Source organism: Aulonocara stuartgranti (genome assembly GCF_965226115.1).
Source record: "Aulonocara stuartgranti genome assembly, chromosome: 16".
Classification (NCBI taxonomy): Eukaryota; Metazoa; Chordata; class Actinopteri; order Cichliformes; family Cichlidae; genus Aulonocara; species Aulonocara stuartgranti.
Genome location: NC_138952.1, coordinates 12375739 through 12395677, shown reverse-complemented (window position 1 = coordinate 12395677; position 19939 = coordinate 12375739). Strand labels below are relative to the sequence as shown.

Here is a 19939-nt window from a genome sequence, read left to right as displayed (position 1 = left end):
ATTCGGCAGGGAGCCCGTCGGTACCTGGTGATTTATTGGATTTAAGGCTGGAGATAGCTTTAATTATTTCTTCCCGAGATATTAAGGACGTTAACTTACTATTTGCTTCTCGACCAATCGTAGGCAGGTCTAAGGAATTCAAAAAGTCAGTCATCTTATTTACATCACCCTGAGTAGATTGACTATATAAGGATTTGTAATACTTTTCAAACGCTTTTTGAATTTTATCCAGGTCAGTTACAACATTGTTACCAACCGGGTCTCTAATCTTATAAATATTTTCAGCTTTCCGTTTTCTAATCCGCCACGCCAACTGCTTCGCCGCCTTAGGCCCCGCCTCATAATACCTCTGTTTCATGAACCTTATGTTTTTCTCTACTTCTTCGCTCAATATCTTATCTATCTCCTGCTTAATCTGTCTGATCTGGTGGGTTACTGTAGTATTTTTATCCTTTAGACCTGACTGTTCCAAGGCCATTAATTTATTCTGCAGTTGTAACAATTCTTGTGACTTTTTCTTTTTAATCATGGTCGACCACGCAATTATTTTACCTCTGAGGACAGCTTTGGCTGCATCCCATACAATACTGTGATTTGTCTCTCCATTATCATTGTCCTGCAGGTACAAGTTAAGATCGGCTGTCATTTGTTTCACAAAAGCGGGGTCATTTAACATACCGGTATTTAGTCTCCACAAAGTTGTCTTCCGTGTCCCGTCCAAATGTAACGTTATATAAAGTCCACTGTGGTCAGAGACATCTCTTGGACCTATTCTGCAATCTTTTATCCTGTGTAAATCCCTATTAAACATAAAACGGTAATCTATCCTCGAATACACTGAGTGTCGAGCAGAGTAAAAAGTGAATCCTGACGCTGACCCATGGATAGATCGCCACACGTCAATAAGCCCTAATTCCGTTAACATTCCTTTAACCCGTTTCCCTCCAGACGTGCTTTTCCTGTCCCTATTATTTGAGTCTAATCTGGGATTTAACAGTAAATTAAAATCTCCTGCACAAATAAGAGTTCCCACCGTTTCCTTAGAGATCAAATCAAATATCTTCTTAAAGAAGCTTGCGTTGCTTCCTGGGGGTGCATAGACATTTAATAGTGTGACCGTCTTATTCTCTATTCTACCTTTTACTAAAACAAACCGACCTTCCTTATCACTTATAGTAGATATATGTTCAAATTTTATTTTATTTGAGATAAGGATAGCTACTCGTTTTTTCCCGGCCCTATACGATGAATAAAATGTATGTCTGAAACCCATCTTTTTTAATTTCTCATGTTCTGCATTATCTAGATGAGTTTCTTGCCAATATGCCAAGTCTACTGTCTCCTTTTTCAATTTGGCAATTAATTTGCTTCTTTTAATAGGGCTATTCAGGCCATTTACATTTAGTGACAGCATTTTATAGAAATTAAAAGCCATCAAGTGGATATGTGGAATACAACATAATCAACCCAGACCTCAGAACATCACAACCAGAACTCACTGAACAGCAAACACACAAAACATTAACAGGAGCTTCCAATACAAAGGATATAACAGTATCCTTTGACATTGAGGGGACTGGCCACAGGGTGGGGCCCCTCATCCGACAAGAGGGGAGTGACCGACAAAAAAGCCAAAAAAGGGCAAAAAATAAACGAAACAGTCTCTTATCGCTACTAGACATAACGTGGTGGTTCTCTAACCATGTCCGTAGGCACCAACCTAAAGAAATATGAATTCTGAAGGATACGAAAGTCAGTGTTCCTGCGGTTAGATTATCAAAACTCTACCGCCAGCTATCTCACCGTTGTCCCGCCATCAGCTGTTCACTCGTCTGCTGACACTTTTTCTTGCTCCCTCCGGAATGCTTGGAGTTTTTCCCGCACGTGCTGCTGGAAGCCGCCCCCGCAGTGTGCTGTCTGCGTTTCCCAAGGAAGTAGCTGCTTTATCGTGTCCTCTGTCATCCTGTTGGTTTGGTTCCCCAAGGTGATCTTACCCACGGCTATTCCCCGCTTTCTTAAATCCTCGGCAGCTTGGCTCGCGGTATTATATAGGACATTGCCTGACGCATAAAACACTCGCGTCTTACTTAGTGGTGTCTGGAAACGGATCCCGTTGTCCTTCAAAGCCTTCTTAACTGGGATATATTCCCGTCTCCTTTTCTGCACTTCCAGAGAGTAGTCATGATCGAAATACACCCGTTTGTTTTGGATATGTACCCCTTTGTTCCACGCCGTGCGGAGAATCTCTTCTTTAACAGAGAACCGGAGGAAGCGCACTATTATTGAGCGTGGTGGGGCGTTCGGGGGTGGTTTCGGTCCCAACGCGCGGTGTGCGCGCTCAATGCCGAGAGCACGGTCCGGGCCGAAATCTTCGCCTAGGTGTTCTTTGATCAGATTTTCAACAAAGGTAGTCACCGACGAGCCCTTCGAGTTTTCCGGTACGCCGTAGATCCGGATGTTCTTGCGTCTAGCGCGGCCCTCCATATTGGACACCTTTTCCTGAAGCGCCCGTTGATTTTCCAACAGCTGCACAAGTGTATCCCTAACACAAATGTCCCAGCGTTCCGAGTCAGCCATGTTGTCCTCGACGTGCTTTAGCCGACCAGTCATCTCCTCCACCTGATCCGCCATCTCGTGTAATCTTTGATTCAATTCCTTAGAGTTCGGCCATTTGCTTCTTTACATCCTCCCGAAATTCCGTACCGAATGCTTTGAAGTCACTCTTCAATTCGGTTCGCAATGTAGCCATTTCGGCCACCAGTACGCTACTCACAGCATCCCGAAGCCAACCCAGACCTTCACCTCGGTCGCCATCTTGTCCCGATGCGAGGCTTGCCTCACTAGCCGCGGCGTCCTTCTCCATTTCACAGTCAAGAATGTTTCGTAGCCCGTATCCTCCCTTTTTAGATTTATCCCCACTCATTCTTGAGTCGAAAAATGGCAATGTAGCCCTAATACAGCTCGAGTCCGGGGAAACACGGTTGGTGCCGGAGGTCACTCTCTATGCGGCCATGCGGTGCTACGAGCCACCGGAAGTCAGCATTTTTTCCTTTTTATATAAATACTTTGGGAGAGAACTACAGTATATACACACACGCAAGTGTCAATGCATCAGATGTATTGACACTTAACATACAAAACTGCCTTTATACCCTCATTTTTAATTTCCAGATATATGCTTACAATAGCATAACTTTAAAAAGTGAACAGTTTCAGCTTAAGTCTACTTTGCTAGATCGGACTGTTTAGTTTTACCAGTTCTAGTATCTGCTGCTACAGCTTGCTTTAAAGCTCACTGGATTTTATTCATGAAGCACAATATCCAGATTACCTTAAATACAATTTAAGGTTTTAGGAAAGTAAAATCTTAGGGGGGATATATCAGGTTAAAAGCATAGGTTAGGTAAGACTCTCCATCAGCTTTGACATTCACAGATGACATAAGGGTAGGGAGCAGATGGAAAAAGTGGAGGTATACGCTGGGGAAAGAAAAAAAAAAAAAGATGGCTCAGTTGAAGCAAGAGGTGGGGAAGGCGTTTAAATACCTAGTGTCAATGACAATGCAACAGGTAAAGAGTACAGGCAGGATGTAGTGGGTGAAGATGAGTGTCAAGGGTGATCTGTGAAAGAATGGCAACAAAGGTGAAAGGGAAGGTTTGCAAGATGATAGACACCCCTGCTATGATGTGTGGTTTGGAGGGAGTGACAAAAGGGAGGCAGAGCTGAAGATCTTAAGATTTTCACTGGGAGCGCTGAATAGAGACAGGATTTAAAATGAGACTATTCAGATTAAACAGTCTGGAGATAAAGTTTCCAATTTGGAGACAAGCCTTAGCTTTGTTTCTGAGACCTTTTCAGCTTCTTTATGGTCCTTACTAGTGGCATGCAGGGCACCTTTTGTTCTTTCTAAGAAACTTGATGAAATTTCCTGTCATACAGATTAATGTCCAAAACAAGGACATTAGTTTAAATATCTAGAGTCAAACCTTTGATTATGCAATCAGAAATGCGACGCTGTAGTCATGCTGAAGAATTTATTTTGAAATTTCATGGGAAAAGTGAAAACACAGGAAAGGGATGTGATTTCCCCCCCCAGGAGTGAGGCTTCACTCCTGGTACAGCATCCATTTTTCTTCATCTTATGCCTTTTTGTGTCCCAGCACCGCATCATAGATCTTCCCAGTGAGGCAGTGCCGGATGTTGGTGAATCCGGCAGCAGTCAACAGGGCAGCATACTGAACATCTGTCCTCTCTCTGCCCTCCGTCTGCACCAGCATGTTCAGGGAGTAAAGCTGAGCTGTAAGCGGGCCAGAACCATCCTCACTGAGCAGCGCCTCCACCACCAGCACAGCACCTCCTATAGCAGGGATAAAAATACCTGCTTCAGTTCTTTCCCCCTTTAAATAAAGTGTCCTGGCAAAGCTTGGAGACAGGTTTGCAAAACCAAAAAACAAAATAACCACACACGTTAAACCAATCGATCCAATGTGATGATCCCTACTAGGTGTTGCTACATCAGGCCACCTTTCAGATGATGATTATGGTTAATGACTGGCATAAGCCAAATCTGAGCCCAGGTCTGCTTTTAAACCCCACTTCCTTCTGTAAGCTGGCACTGTGACACTATTCACCATCCCGACTTTCTCATTTTTCTTTTGCTGCCCTCTCTGCTCTGTGATAGAGTCGGCTGCTTTGTGTCTGACTTTGATCAGAGTCAGAAGGACAGATTTCTCTGGGATCAGCTGCATTGTGGGATACAATCTGCTCTCATTTCAAGCAGATGAGAAGAAAAAAAGAAAAAAAAAAAAAAGGCGCTCATCCCTTTCACACTCAGATATGCTCAGACCTGGTTTGCAGGCTTTATAGATTCTCTGGAGTAGCTCTACGCAGCGTTCGTCTGTCCAGTCATGGAGGATTCTTGCCAGAATATAGAGTTCAGCTTCTGGTAGAGAGTCTTTGAAGAAGTCCCCTGAGAAAGAAAGAAAAAACACATCCATCCATATGAACATTTTAAAACTCCCTCCATTGAATTCCTAAGACACAGCTGCATTTCAGTCATCCAGTTCTGATGAATAGATTATGTGAATGGGAGTTCTAGGCTCTGAATTTAACCCTATAAGTCAATGCTAAAGTGGAAAGGATTCTCCTGAACACGTGAGCCATATGCATCTAGACATGCAGCAGAAATGTAAACAGAGCGGCCATGATTAAAAGTGTACATTTGATACGTGTTGGTGGAACGAGCATGTCAAGTTAGTGACTCAAACTAGGCAGAGTGCTTCCCTTTGATTTAATTATTCCATGTAATTAATAATTCTGTTGACAAGCCTTCAAGTAGTAAGACATGATTCGTTTAGTGGTTTACATTCTCAAACCTAATTACTACTAAAGGATTATGTCCGTTATAAAATGCATGCAACCTAAAAATTACTAGAGCATATCTCCAGCTGCTGTCTTGTGCTGATAGTTATCAGGGAAAAATTATTTTCCTGCCAACACAGCACCGTTTCTGTAATATCAGTGTGCAAGCAGTAACTATTTTTTTTCTATGCCCATTGTAAGAGTGTCGGCATATTTGCAAGTTATGAAATAAAGCACACTGAGGCCAACACTCCTAAAAAGGCCATGTCACAGCTTCCATTGTGCTCAACACCATGATGGCTAGGAAAACAGCAGGAAGCAGTTTTGTGTCTGGGTTTAAGATTGCCATCTGCTGCAAACCTGCGCTCTGCCTTACAATAGCTGCTGTGCTGAAGGTAACAATATACATTAAAAAAGGAAGCAGGAAGTGAAAAAAAAAAAAAATATATATATATATATAATTATTATTATAATAATATATAATTATATATATAATTATAATTATAATTATTATTATTATTATTATTATTATTATTATTATTATTATTATTATTATTATTATTATTATTATTATTATTATTATTATTATAATAATAATAATAATTAGTATTCTACCCAATGTTTTCCAGCATGCCACACAAACTCTGGGAGAATGGCAGACTCATTTGATGACATCAAAATTCTCATTCTGCTTGTTTTGAGATCCGTGATTTTAAGACATTTTGCAGTAATGACAGGCATTACAGGCCAATATGGTTCAGACTTACTGGGCATTTTGTTAGGTACACCTGTTCAGCTATTTGTTAAATCTCTAGACAGCCAATCACAACTTAATGCTTTTATCCAATTAGACATTGTCCCTGCTGAAGTTCAAACATCAGAAATGTTGGAGAAAGGATTTGAATGCAGCAGCCATTTGTGTCAAACAGGCTGGTTTGAGCATTCCAAAAATGCTGATCTACTGTGAAGGGTAGGCACAGAACTTGGTAAACATGAAAGCATGAACCCATCCTATGATTCAAGACCTCTCTGCACTGAATCATACTTGTTATTAATCGCTGGCTCTCTTCCACAGCATATCTATTATCCTGTCTTCCTTCTCTCTCCCCCCCAAACGCTTCGCCGCAGGCATCGGCCCCTCCCTGAGCCTGGTTCTGCCAGAGGTTTCTTCCTGTTAAAAGGGAGTTTTCCCTTCTCACTGTCACCAAAGTGCTTGCTCATAGGGGTCATATGATTTGGGGGGGGTTCCTCTGCATTATTGTAGAGTCTACCTTATAATATAAAGCACCTTGAGGCGACTGTTGTTGTGATTTGGCGCTGTATAAATAAAATTGAATCCTGCTTTGGATCAGTGGTTCAGACTGATGTCATGTGTATGAGATATTTGCTTGACACCCTTTGGGCCCTTTAGTACCAACTAAGCATCACTGAAACACCACAGCCTCCCATGTGTACCCAACAAAGTAGCCAGTGAGTGTATATTTAGAGTTGCCGACATGGATACCGAGCTGGATATTATGCAGGTGAAGTCAACTTGCTGAAAAACAACCAAATGTCTGCTTTTGTTTACCTTCAACTATTTTCTAAAAAAAAAAAAATAAAAAAAAAAAAATAAAAAGCTGAAGAATTCGTTGTCGCAAAAGTCACTCAAACAGAATCATGAAAAAATATTCAAATTAGAATCCATGTTTTGTGAACAAGGAAACATGTCAACTAGAAAAATGAAATAGTTCACTGATTTCTTTTGGGTAAGAACTGAAGAAAAAGTTTTATCTACACAAAACCCTCATTGCCATTTCATTGGGATGGTCACATAGCTCCTGTCTTTAATTTCCATAACCTTAGTATCAGCCAGTTTTGTTGACAACCCCTTGCTCTGTTTATGTAATTTGCATATTTAGATCTTATCAAAATGCAGCAGAACTGAGATAATGAGTCCTTTTAAAACCACATGTAAACACAAGAGCTCAGAGTGTATCCAAATGTAGACTGCTTGTCAATAACATGTGAATTATGTTATAGACAGTCTATTGAAAAGGGAAAGAAAAACATAACAGAAACATGTTATATTGAGACTTATTCCTGCATCCATCAGGGGTTTTGCCAAGTAATAATGGTGTTACCTTCATGAAAGCTTATCCTCTGGTCATCCTCCTTGATAAAGTGTTCCTTGGACATGTGCACCACCTTGGGAAGGTCAAAGATTGTCACAGTGCATTCTGGGTAGGCTGACGTGCAGTGCTTGGCTAATGCCCCACTGCAGCCTGGAGAGGGAGAATTACTGTTAGTTGCAGCACAATGAATGCAGTCTTCATTAAAAGGACTGCATCACTCAAAAGTGCAGTCATACAAGCGGAACAGATGCTTTCAGGTAGAATCTGGTTATTTGCATGATTTGTATGCGGTGGCTTTGGGAATATGGTTCAGCTAACATTCATGCCAATAAAGCAGAGCAGAACAAATTACTTGATTTGACTAATCAGTTTTAGTCCGATTAGACTTCTGAATATCAACCTTTATGCTGGAATTCATTTGAAATCATTTTTAGCTATGAAAGCTGCCTGTTCTCTCAAGCAACAGTCAGTGCACAAATTCCACAGCAGTTCATTTCATCATTGAAGTCTCTTTAGACTGGATAAACAAATGTTTCAAGTGCATAGAGGATTACTTTGTTTTCCACTTTGGTGACGGTCTAACTTTTCCTTTAGTGCCATTAGTAGGTCAAACCCTTCCACCAGTGAGGATATGATGAGCAAGCAAATTTTTAGATCAGCTAAACATGATCATGCAGGCATCCTCGGTGTGCATTTTAACATGAAATTAGCATTTAGGAGTTCAAAAGAAGCCATTAGTGTTCCTCTGAGAACCTTGACTGAAAATCAGACTTTATGAGATGGGAAGAGGCTTTGAATTGAGGAAATGAACAAACGTGCACATGGGTGGAAACAATGACTTAATGTGAAAATATGAATCCTTCAACTTCAGGCGTTGGCAGCATCATTACCATCAATTATGCCTCATAAAGCAAACTGAATTTAAAAATTCAGAGTGACCGATATGGAAAGATTGGACAAGAGAAAGTTAGAGAATGTATGAATGAGACAGAGTGAGACAGTGAGGTAGAATACAGGATCAAAGGATTTCACTTTACACAAACCTACAAAGGCAATCAGACTCCGGCTGGTGTTTGTGGGCATATATGCCAAACCATCTAGCCCTGTAGAGCCTTCCTCCTAGTATGAGTTGTTGCTGCTATATTGTATTCTTACACAGCTTTCTATAGCCCCTACAAACACCCACCTAATACCATATTTGGCTCACATCAAACAGGGGTCAGTAGAGGAGAAAAATCAAAGAGCAACAAGGGGAAGCAAAACCCAAACACAATATGCTGTTGGAGTCCTCCCCAGCTGACCCGACTGTCTCAGTTTGTTAATGAAATCCTTTGATGACGGTTTCAGATTATAGCAATGCAACAGTTATTGCTGCATTTTAAACTAGTCAATGTCATGAGTGCAAGTTTCCTGAATTTTTATCCACATGGTCATTTAAATAAAAATCATAAAGAATTAGGATTTTATTCTCATGGAGTTTTGTTCATTGGACAGTTTAAATCCAAACTCATTCTGGTTTGCACCCCAGCAGTATTGTGTCAGCTGGATATTGTTGACTACATCTGCATCCAATGCAGTCACAGAAGGGGCAACTTTATTTTGCACATACCTCACAATGGGGAGTACTGCTCAGCCTGTGAACAGTCAAGTAATGCCTCTGTTGCTCTGGAGCAGCTTTCAGAACAAGCTTCAGCATAATTACATTTTTCCTTTATAAACCAGAAGGTCTTTTTCAAGCTGGGGAATGGAGCTGAAGAGGATTTCCTATGGGGAAGGCCTAATACACCCCAGAGAGATGCATATTGACGAGTGTGCAGATTGAAGTGGCGCCATGCTAGGGGTTGGAGGTGAGGATATATTGGCCTTAAGATGCAAATATTTGACTGCCTGTCATTTGGAGTTGCCTCAAATTTATGGATGAACCAATTTAATTTCAGGAAAGTCATCAGAATGACACTGCTGCTTTAAGTGGCATTTCCTTAATACTTTGAGATTTTGTTTGCAGTCTAACATTAAAACACCCTGTCCATATTCTGATGTCTTAAAATGCATTTGCAGAGAAACAAATTGATTAACATGAAAGTAGCTTGAAAGGTTTCAGTTTGCTTGTTATGCAGTTACCATTGATCAAAAGGAAACAATTAGTTTTTTGTAGGCGTTTACCTAGGAGTCAAATTTAGTTACGTCTAATAGACCAAATGAACCTCATTCACTTTGAATGTTGTCAGGGTTTGGGACACAGCTCACATGTCGTTTATAGTGAAGACATGTGACTTAACATTCATATCCCCACAGCAGAGTAGAAAATGATGTTTTCCCCACAAAGATTTGGCTACTTTTGAATGTCCTGTCTACAATCAGAGGCAGCACTACCAAACCAGTTTCAGATCAGCACAAATGCCCAAATGTATACATGCAAACCAATTCCCACAATTGGGCTAATTTGTCAGCCCAATGAATTTGATTTAGTTAACTTGGCCACATATAAAGATGAAAATATAACTTGCTTTCTTTTTTGCTGCGACTACCTCCTGATGTGTTTCATACATTAGTGGCATAGCCTAGAAGCAGACATTTCAACAGCTGTAAACTGCAAACACTAACAAGCTATGGTGGGCTTGTTTTTGTTCCTTTCCTAGTTTTGTCATAATTTTCATTACTGTTTATAATAGTGTTTCTTAAAACCTTATTCTGCAAGTCTCTCATTAGAGAGATTCCCTTGGGGGGGGATATATAGAGAGATGTCTTGCCTAGATGGCAGTTTACATTTTAGAGGTTTAACAGTGGTTGTAACCTTTAAGTTGATCATCCATTTTAAACAAAAACATGCCTTTTAAATTGCCATTAAATGTCACATTAAAATCAATGTAAATAAACCCAGGGAAGGCTCTTTCCAGAGATGTGCACACAGTGGTTTGTAATCCAAACCAAATCAACTAGTTGACAGAGTGCTGGACAGAAAGAGCTCCTGAGCAGCAGGTGTGCACAGACACAACAGATGCTGTGTGAGACTGTCTAGATGGGATGCTGCAGTCGTGCCCTTGAGGCTCCTACTATTTCCCCAAGCACACACACTTTTCAGGGATGCAGCATCATGCATAAGCATGAACATACAAGCCCATGCTGAGAAAGCCACAGAGGGGTGGGTAAAACACTGTACACATGTAGGGTTCCATGTGGGAGAAGTTGTTCTTTTATTGGCTTCACAGCACCCCTATGTGGTCAGTAGTGGTGCTACAATGCAGCCACCTGTGGTACAGCGATAGTCAAAGTAGATGCTGCATCTGTTCTCAGTGAACTAAAGGTCAGTATGCGTTCAGTGTCTGTTTAGTAGTTCACCCAGTTTGTACAGCGCAGATTCTCTTAAACATGAATACTGGACTTTCAGGGATAAGCATCAACATTTTAATGCAAGCACCACATTGTCAGTGGGCAGAGCCACCTGAATTCAATTGGTGCATTGTAATATCACCCAGTACAAGTACAGAGCTGAGAATACACTGACCTCCTAGCTCAGCTTGATTCACATGATGGCAACAGACTCAATATCTCAGACAAAAGCCTTTTCCAGCTTTTATTCATAGTATTTTTAGGATAGAAGAAAACTCCTGTGACTACCCTTTTATTTGTTCCTCCATGCTTTTTTGATCTGTTCCATTGTTGGTTGGCTTTCCTGCATAGCTTTACAAGCTCTGTTCTTATTGTGTTTGTTCAGTATTTCTCTCCCTCAAAGTTTATTCATTGTGCCATTTGCTCTCCTTGTAAAGCATTTTGTAAGAAACCTGCTATTCAAAAGACGCTATGAATAAATCTGACTTAAAGCAGTACACGCAGAACAGTGAAGAAAGCTTCCTTTCAAGTATCCAAAGACAGGTGACTGCTGTGAGCAGCGTCTAGTTTCACATATATTTTTAAAAAAAAGGCACACAAGCTGTTCAGTTCAACAGTTGTTACAATTGTATTTACTGGCTTATGCCCAATTCTAGTTTGTGGGGAACTTCTTGTGATAGGGGTAATAGGATATACATTTGTCATGTGTCTCCATACCTGTAGAATCAAGTTAAATACAATCCACCAAAATGTTAGATGGTGTGTAAAGTGTAAAAATATTTGTTCCAGTCTTGTCTGGAATGAGATTCTAGCTGCCTAACCCTGGAAATCTGCATTTTGTTTAATGAGTCAAGTGTTTTGGTAGGCACTGCACTGCACTGCTGTTGTAATAGATTGAAAATGTGGTCTGGCATCATCTTACTGAAATGTAGAAGGCCTTCCCTGAAAGACCTCTTAAGGAGCGCATCTGCTTTTCAGCACAGATTCTCATTTTCCAGATTTGGAAGTTACCAATAGTACAGATACTAATCCACCCTCATATCATCACAGATGAAGGCATTTGAAAAGAGTGCTGATAAGCCAGATGGTTTCTCTTTCATTCATATTTTTCCAAGGAGAATTACAGATTTTAACAAGTATGACTCAGAAAATGCCAGCAAATAAGCCAAATCAGGCTCTAAGAACTTAAACCACCATCGCAGCTAACAAATACCAAGTTTTGGCCTGTGAGGAGATTAACCCAGATGCTAGTTCTGTTATACTGTAGATGTTCAAAGTCTTGACATTGAGGAATAGTCTGAGATTTTTCCAGTTTGCAAATGTAATTCTTTGCAAAACAGAGTATAAAGGAGCATCCTAGCTGAGCTTCACAGAAGGTGGCCAGTTTTTCAATCTTAACGACCTGTTGCCAATTAACTCATTCCAAGTCTTCTTTCAGCTGCCGAAATTATTCCAATAAATAAATAATGTTTAATACAAACTGAGATCGGGTTGCCTCGAATTCAAGCTGACCTAATATTTTTAAGGAATGACTCCGTTTAAACATCTTTGTTGTTCCCGCAGGTTTTTTCTTCCAGATCCTATCAGATCCAAGACATGGTTACTAAAAGGTAAATGAAGTCTTTGACTCAGAAGGTGTGGGGAGATCAAAGATGCGTACACTGCAAATGTGCGGCTGACCCAGCAGCTGCTCAGTTAAGACAAACTTGGACGGACTTATGGAAATCTGATGAAAACTTACCTCCAAGGTCGCAGATGACTTTGAAGGGGGAAAGGTCAAAGGCTGTGACCACATCCTTACCACAGATGTTCCAGATGGAGTGCATTAACTGCATAAATTTCACCATTTCCTCATCAGACCTACACACACACACGAGAAACATTGGTAATACTTTCGTCGTCTCAATGCATTGTAGGAAAAGTTTCATTTTCTGCAAGCGATCGCCTAAAGGAGGCTTCTTGCTGCCACACACACACACACACACACACACACACACACAGCCTCTTGTACAAAGTCTTGCCCTGTGGGGACACCATGTTGTGTGCGTGCGAGACAGGGTGAGGCAGAACAGAAGAGCCTGTGGTGACTGCTGCTGCTCTGAGGAGTCTCCACCTCATCAACCAGCACTCCACCCTGCCATGAGGGCACTGTGCATACAAACAGCCTCCAGTTTGTAACAGAATTTATCCAAACTTCAGGGTAGCAAAAGCCACTTCCATCTGACGCACAAACCAGCTTCAGACGACACAGTGACCTCAAGAGTAACTTTGAAAGTGAATCATTGTTGCTTCAGACACTGACTGCACTGGATGGGAAAAGATGAATTGACTGTGAGGTCAAACAGCAGACTGTCATCTTCAATTTGAAAACATTTGGGGGTATAGAATGATGAATGCCCCCCCCCCAACGACAATCTTCAGTCGTTTTCCTTCATGAGGAATACATTTACTTGAACTCTCATCCCATCTCTAGTTCTATTGAGTAAAATGTGCTTAGCCTGGTTTTCTGTCCTCGTCCACATCATGATATTAGAACTGCATGACGTGTCTTATATTATTCAGCATCCCCCAGTCTCCATCATCTCTGCGCTTGCTGGAGACCTAGCTAATGGCTTTCTGTTGCTCCAGCCTCTGCCATCCTGGCTGCAATAGAATAGTTTGAGCAGCAATGTTTAAAATATGATTCACCAAGTGTTGTCATGTTTTCTGACAAACTATTGCAGTGTATTCCTGCACTGACAGCTGATGGGAGACATGCGAGCCATTTTCCATTATACTGGAGCCAGTATAAAGTACAATCACACAGGTTCAGAACTGGTTACTCCAGCATGCATATCTTTGGACTCTGGGAGGAAGCCAGAATCCCCAGACAGCACATGCAGATTCCACACAGGACTCCAGCAAGCTAGTCTGCATTTTAGAGCCCAGACAATATACTGATGGGGCACATATTTTCAATTTGCAGATCTACTGTAGTGGCATTTATCATGGCAGCAAAATTAAAGTTCAAAAGGCAAACTGATGCCTTATGCTTTATGAATTATGCTTCATAGTTTGTTCACCAGCACAACTTTCCTGCTGGTAACATTCATGTTTGGAGCCACAACCAACCCAAGTCAGTGAGAGCATTACAAGTAACCCATGATTTTGTGACAATCTCAATCTTATTAAGGACTCAAATAACCAAGTTAGAGAAATCAGTTTTGCTCAGTGCTTCAACATCTGTATTTCCTGTCAATTTCATGCAGAAGCACAAATTCAGCCAGTGATCGTTTCCTTTTATATGCAATCCTCAAATAGACAAGAAATTTGATTCTGAAACCCTCCTAGTCAAATAAAACTCATCTTCAGAGTAAAGTGTTTTACTGTTAAAGGGCATGCGTATCACAGATAGCCAAAGCCAGACCCCCTGTTCGCTCCAAATCATCTGCTTTCTCAAGTATAAGAACTCGAGCTCTAGATGAGACTTTGCTGTAAATTATTCAGGTGCAGTACATGACTGGTTAAATGGCTGCGAGTAAACAGGAGTGACTCATCCAGCCAGTTTTGAATCATCCTGCTCCCTGCTGCAGCACTCCAAGAATGCACTGATTTCAGTGGTTGTTTTCCCCCTTACCAATTTACCCACAGTATTCACAGGGGGAATCAGCTGGGACAAACAACTGCTTCTCCACATTAAACTGTGTGCAGGTGCAGAAAGTCTCTCATGTAGGGCATTTTCATTTACAGTCAATTAACATTCAATTGCAGAGTCATCAGCACAAAGGTGTATTGTTTTACTCTCATATGCTTCATGGTTTTTGCATGCATCCTTGTTAATGAGGTTTATTCAGTTATATCAGCTGCAGTTTCAGAGTACAAAACGCTAAAAACTGCAAGTACAAAGAAAATTTAGCTTTATGATATCTGCTTAATGTGTGCCCAGGTTCACTACACTAAAGACCTCTTTACTTTGGTGCTTTTCAGTCCTATGGAAAATAAACTGTCACAGTTTTGCAAATCATGCCATAAGGATGTTTTATTTATATTTTTATTTATTGCCATTTGTTTCTGGCAGTGATTTACAGTGCACGGCCTCAGGGAGACCGCTCAAAACCTATTAGCAAACCAAGTGTGAATTTTTATTGCATGTGACCCCTGAACACCGCAGATTGGTGAAGCGTTAAAACTGTGGGCACCAGATACTATAAACACACGAGTCCTAAAGGACAATGGCGGTTGCATTCTCTTTGCCCCAAGCTTCCTCACATCACTGCCTGTCCACACCCCCTCTGTCTCACACAATACCTGCCTTCAAATGAATTCCAGATAGTTTTTGTAAATAGAAAAAAGAAAACAAAAAACTGACAGACAGGCTCAAGATGGAGAGACATGGATGGAATGCAAATGTGGTAAAGTGTGCATTTCGTCTGTTTACCACAAAGGGAGCTTCTCACCTGTAGATTGCTTCAAACAGGTCTCCAGAACTGACTCCAAAAGCCTTTTCATACTGGGTTCTTCCCTCTCTGGGATAAGGCAAAGAAAGAATTACTTTATATGACAACCATAACATGCAATTATCTGGTTACATGAGACTTTACTAATCATATTCAACTCCTATGATACGTGAGCATTTCACAGTCAGTTCATAAGATTATATCCCAATTTGGTAAGTGGCACATGCTTCGTTCAGCTCCTGCAAGATCAAATTAGTCATTTTGATCAGTGTCTTTGTCCTTTGGCATCTTCAGTGAATGGTTTTTCACCATTTTAGATGAACTACAGCAACAGTTTATTCAGTCACACTGCCTGAAATATGCTGGCAGCCCACCACCGGATATGAGAATCAAATCAATTTTAGGATTATGTTTTTAAAAAAAAAAAAAAAAAAAAAAAAACCCACAGGAAATCCAGCCCACAATCTTAAGCTACAGGTCAAAACTTACATTCTCACAGCTCATTGCTAACTCACTTTGGTATGCTTTTATTCTCAAACTAAATCTTAAACTCCAAGCATGTGTCAAAGTTAAATGTTTATAGAAGTACTTTAGTGTGCCGGGCATTGTTCAATTTTCTAACACTATATAAAGCATAGATTAAATCTTTTACATAAAATAGGCAGTTTAATAGAAACTGAAGAGCTTACTGCTGTAAGACTAAAAAGGTAATGATCTAATAAGCAACAAATATCACTAAGTGCTTGACAAGTGGTCTGTCAAGTATTGAGAAAAATCAAATTAGAAAATTGGTTTGATCATTAAAAAACATTTTGATAAAATTTAAATTGGATGGCAGTTCTCAACCTGGACACTGGATACATTTCTAAGCTTGTGATGTGGTGATGTTCAGTGTACTGACCTGACGGCATCAGTCAGATAGTGCCAGCAGAGGTAGATTGTTTTGGAATGGTAATGGATGGACTGGTAGAGGGACAAAGGACTGGAGCGCGTGAGAAAGAGCCTGGCCTGCTCAGTGTTACTGTAAGACACTGACAGGTGGGAGAAGGGGTGGAGTAAATTACTGAATGAATGCATGCATGCAACCCTTTTACTTCATATTTGAAATGACGTGATATCTGAAGAAGGGGAGGTGCTCAGGTAGGAAGTGAATCTCCAGACGGATAAATTACAATAATCGATCACAAGTGTTAAATTGTGGGCTTGTAAATTCCAATTTTCTTCCACATTCATATTTAAAACTAGTTCAACCTTAAGTGACAATTAGCAATGAGAACTGCTACATGGCTCACTTAAGTTGTATTACTGATGTGTGTCGGCTGACCTTTCCCATCGTCTTGGTGTCTATTGAGGAGCTGCATGCCAGTGCAGGCAGCCAGCAGCCTCTCTGTGCCATCCAGACTCGCACCCACAGCCTGACTGATCTCTGCTGCAGACAGGGAGCGCTCTGAACCCAATAACAGCTCAAACACACCCAGCTCGCAGGATGTGAACAATGTCTAGGTCAGTGAGCAGAGAGAATAGAGATAAATGGAGAGGCAAGTTAATAGAATAAATTGACTTTTAAAGAATGTTATTAATGAACTTCTATTGGGTAAGACTGGGTTCATCTACACAGATTAATATAGATGAAAGTACTTTTGGCCAGTTCCTCTCAGAGCTGTTAAGTCCTGCATGAACTACATAACATATCAGAGACTACTGGTGAAGGGGAAAAAAGGGCACATGCCTGCTGTTTTGAAGTAACATACCAAACATAGGTTATTAATTTTGCTGACATTCTGGCTCACATTATTTCCAGCATTTTTTGGTCCAATTATTCAAACAAGTGTTTGAAGTAAAAGGACTTTCCTTTCAGAACCCTTTAATTTTGTTTCTTAAATACTGTAATTTGCCAGTCAACAAGCTTCAGCATGCAGCATCTTTGCACTATATACACGATGGTTTTCGATATCAAGACCTATATAGTTTAATAGATGATGTACTGATTATTATGTTGGAATTTGTGTTACATAATTAACCAATTAGTTAATGCACCACTGAAATGTCAAGTTTACAATCCAACACATGTCTGCATTTGACCTGTATACATATACGATGTACATATGTTACCTTGGAGATCAGGAAGCCTTCGATATACTCCATTATTCTTTTAGGGTACACGTCTGCAGTAGGCGACACCTTAATTGGAACCATTTTCCCACCGTCAGCCATTGCCACAGATCGATCTTCCAGACAAGAGAGAAACGTGCCTTCTCAGTTGTTACACCTGCAAGAGGTTTGCATGAATGGCAGTAAGAAAAGAGGCAGACTAAAACTACACAGCGTGCCCACCCAGCAGCAGCAACAAGTGTTGCAGTGGGCTAAGCTGATTACAGCCAGATAACCTAGATTAGAGCATGGGCTCAGTGTGTCAGACAAAGAAACAACTCTGAAAATACTGCTGCCTTGTTCATTCTCGCTCAGCCACTGCATTCTCATACCAGACCCAGTTTCTACAAAGATTTCATCACCCCAAATCCAATAGTGTGGGATAGCCAGCTCTTTGACAGGACATAAGAGCAAAGTGTGCTGCTTACATTTCATGCATTAGCACTCAAGTGATACCATGTCACCATATATTTCTTAGAAGCACACATTCATTGTAATTTCATTAATCATTCAATCCGTGATGGTCATACTTGCAGCCACACAAATATAAAGCCAGCAACCAAGACTTAATACAACTAACTGAGCCTCCTTATTTTCTGATACAAACTACACTTACAAACATATTCAGCACACGTACGGTTTTGTACCATTTTTTTTTGTATTTAATGTAATGCACTTTCTATCTGTTGTGCACACATTTGGTTAACTTTATGCTCAACAACGTTAAACTACATCAGACAAAGGGCTTTCTCTTGTTTTACCAGAGCTATGCCAGGGTCCGCTTGGGTTCTGAGGTCTGCTGGTACCAAACAATCTTCTACCCGCCACTGGAGCACTATTACATACAAGAAGCGCTAATTGGGACATACCAAGTGTTGCTACATCATGGGGAGAGGAGTATTTAACTTAAATACGTTGTTGATTTTCTTTGCTTTCTGAATTAGTTATTTTGAATATGGCGATTTTTACATAAATAACTATTAAAAAAGCTTTTGTTTTTGTTTCTTTGTTATTGGATATGTTTTCAGTGTTTGTTCCACTTGATTGCCTAAATTGGCCAGTACCAAAATGATCAATACTTGGTTTGTTTGTTATTTTGTATCCTGGTGCTTCATTAGAGCTTGAGTTTAGTTGACCGCTTTTAAGGGTCTAGAACTATACTTGACTTTGGAAAAAGTATTTTATTTGGGGAGTGGAAATAAAGCCCTGTTCCAAAACCTACTACACGACTCACACATGGTGGCAGTGCAGTGATCAGCCACCTTTCTCTTTTTATAACTATAATTTTTCTACTTTTTTTGTTTCTAATATGGCACCAGACGCAGTGGATGAAGATATCAACTAGCTAACATTAAAGGAACTAGCCACAATCATCCGGGCCTTGATGCCACAGCAGGAGGTCAAATTGAAACAAGAGTCTAGGACAAAAACTGTTTTTAAGGCAATTCAGCAGTTTTAGCTATTACAGAAGAAAGCACAGGCTTGCTCTTCCCAGAGACCACTTCAGCTGATCCAGAACCACAGGAAGTTGTGATCTGGTGATAAACCACCACCAGGTCCAAGATAAGACACCCTCCACAAAATAAGAGAGCCAGTATTCCCACAGGTCAGTCAAAAAGCTCATGAGCCAAGGTTACAAAAATTTGCAGAAAATACTGAGCCTTCTGTCCTCCTTACCTTTGAGAAAATTAGAGCCTGTAGAAATATGACTGGGTTTCCTGCCTCATTCTTCTGTTGAGGCTGGAGGTGCTGGACTATACAAGGATGCTGATGAGTCAGTTGCTGAATGTTGAGGCTGCAGACGTGACCTTTTCCTGTGGTGCTGGGAGATCTGCCTGTTCTTTATAAGTTGTTAAAAATCAATACAAAGCTTTAATCCTGCTGGCTGTTACTGAGACCAAAGTTAACGGTCAACGTGATCACTTCCCAACTTATCACATCTTACTTATGTTTGATGCTAAGGAATCAGCCTGGAAAGTCTCAGCTGAGGTTGCTCCAGATGTTCCCTCGAGACTTCAGATGCAGCAAAATGAACCAAACTTGTCAGCCATCTTGTTAAGAACTAAAGAGAGACAGTCTGTTGTTGATGCTGAGTGCAGGGAGGAGTTTTCCCCAACAGAGACATCATTAACCATTACCATTGCAGCGGAACAAGAAATGATAGTTATACAAGCAGGGGATATCACACCCACTACACCTGGCTTGTAGCCACAGCCATAGGAAGTGACTGGACAAGGACATGACCACTGCGACCACTAAACATTATTTCAGTCACCCGGGATTGTGCTCAGATGTTGCTGTTTTGTATGACTGGTCCCCATTGTCAGATGCCAAATGCCCCCACCCACCTAACAGATCCTTGAAATGACAACTCTGCTCCTGAATCTGGGTGTGATGGCCACATTTGCAGTCAGAGCCATAATGAGCAACCTTATCCCAACAACTGACACAGTGTCTGATTTCATGTATCGCACTCTTAGTTATTAAGCTTTGTAAAACACTAGATGTATTTTTAGCACACGTTTAGCTAACTTTTGTATATTAAAA

General features: G+C 40.7%; 1 protein-coding gene across 1 annotated transcript; it reads right to left on the bottom strand.

Annotated features, from left to right (window-relative positions):
- Nucleotides 1-4020: 4020 nt before the first annotated feature.
- On the bottom strand, nucleotides 4021-18250 carry asmt (acetylserotonin O-methyltransferase). Its single transcript, XM_082508369.1, has 9 exons — nucleotides 18154-18250; nucleotides 17354-17510; nucleotides 16566-16740; nucleotides 16143-16272; nucleotides 15242-15310; nucleotides 12547-12665; nucleotides 7485-7625; nucleotides 4847-4969; nucleotides 4021-4357 (listed from the first exon to the last, which is right to left on the bottom strand). Exons 2-9 carry the CDS (start codon nucleotides 17453-17455, stop codon nucleotides 4140-4142), a joined length of 1077 nt encoding a protein of 358 aa, XP_082364495.1. The 5' UTR covers nucleotides 17456-17510; nucleotides 18154-18250; the 3' UTR covers nucleotides 4021-4139.
- Nucleotides 18251-19939: the final 1689 nt, after the last annotated feature.

Excerpts from the sequence above, each read along its gene's own strand:
- asmt (XM_082508369.1), bottom strand. The coding sequence starts at position 17,455 with ATGGCTGACGGTGGGAAAATGGTTCCAATTAAGGTGTCGCCTACTGCA. Across the intron at positions 16,741-17,353 it reads AAGGCTTCCTGATCTCCAAG|ACATTGTTCACATCCTGCGA; the intron begins GTAACATATGTA and ends TCACTGACCTAG. Across the intron at positions 4,358-4,846 it reads CTATAAAGCCTGCAAACCAG|GAGGTGCTGTGCTGGTGGTG; the intron begins GTCTGAGCATAT and ends TCCCTGCTATAG.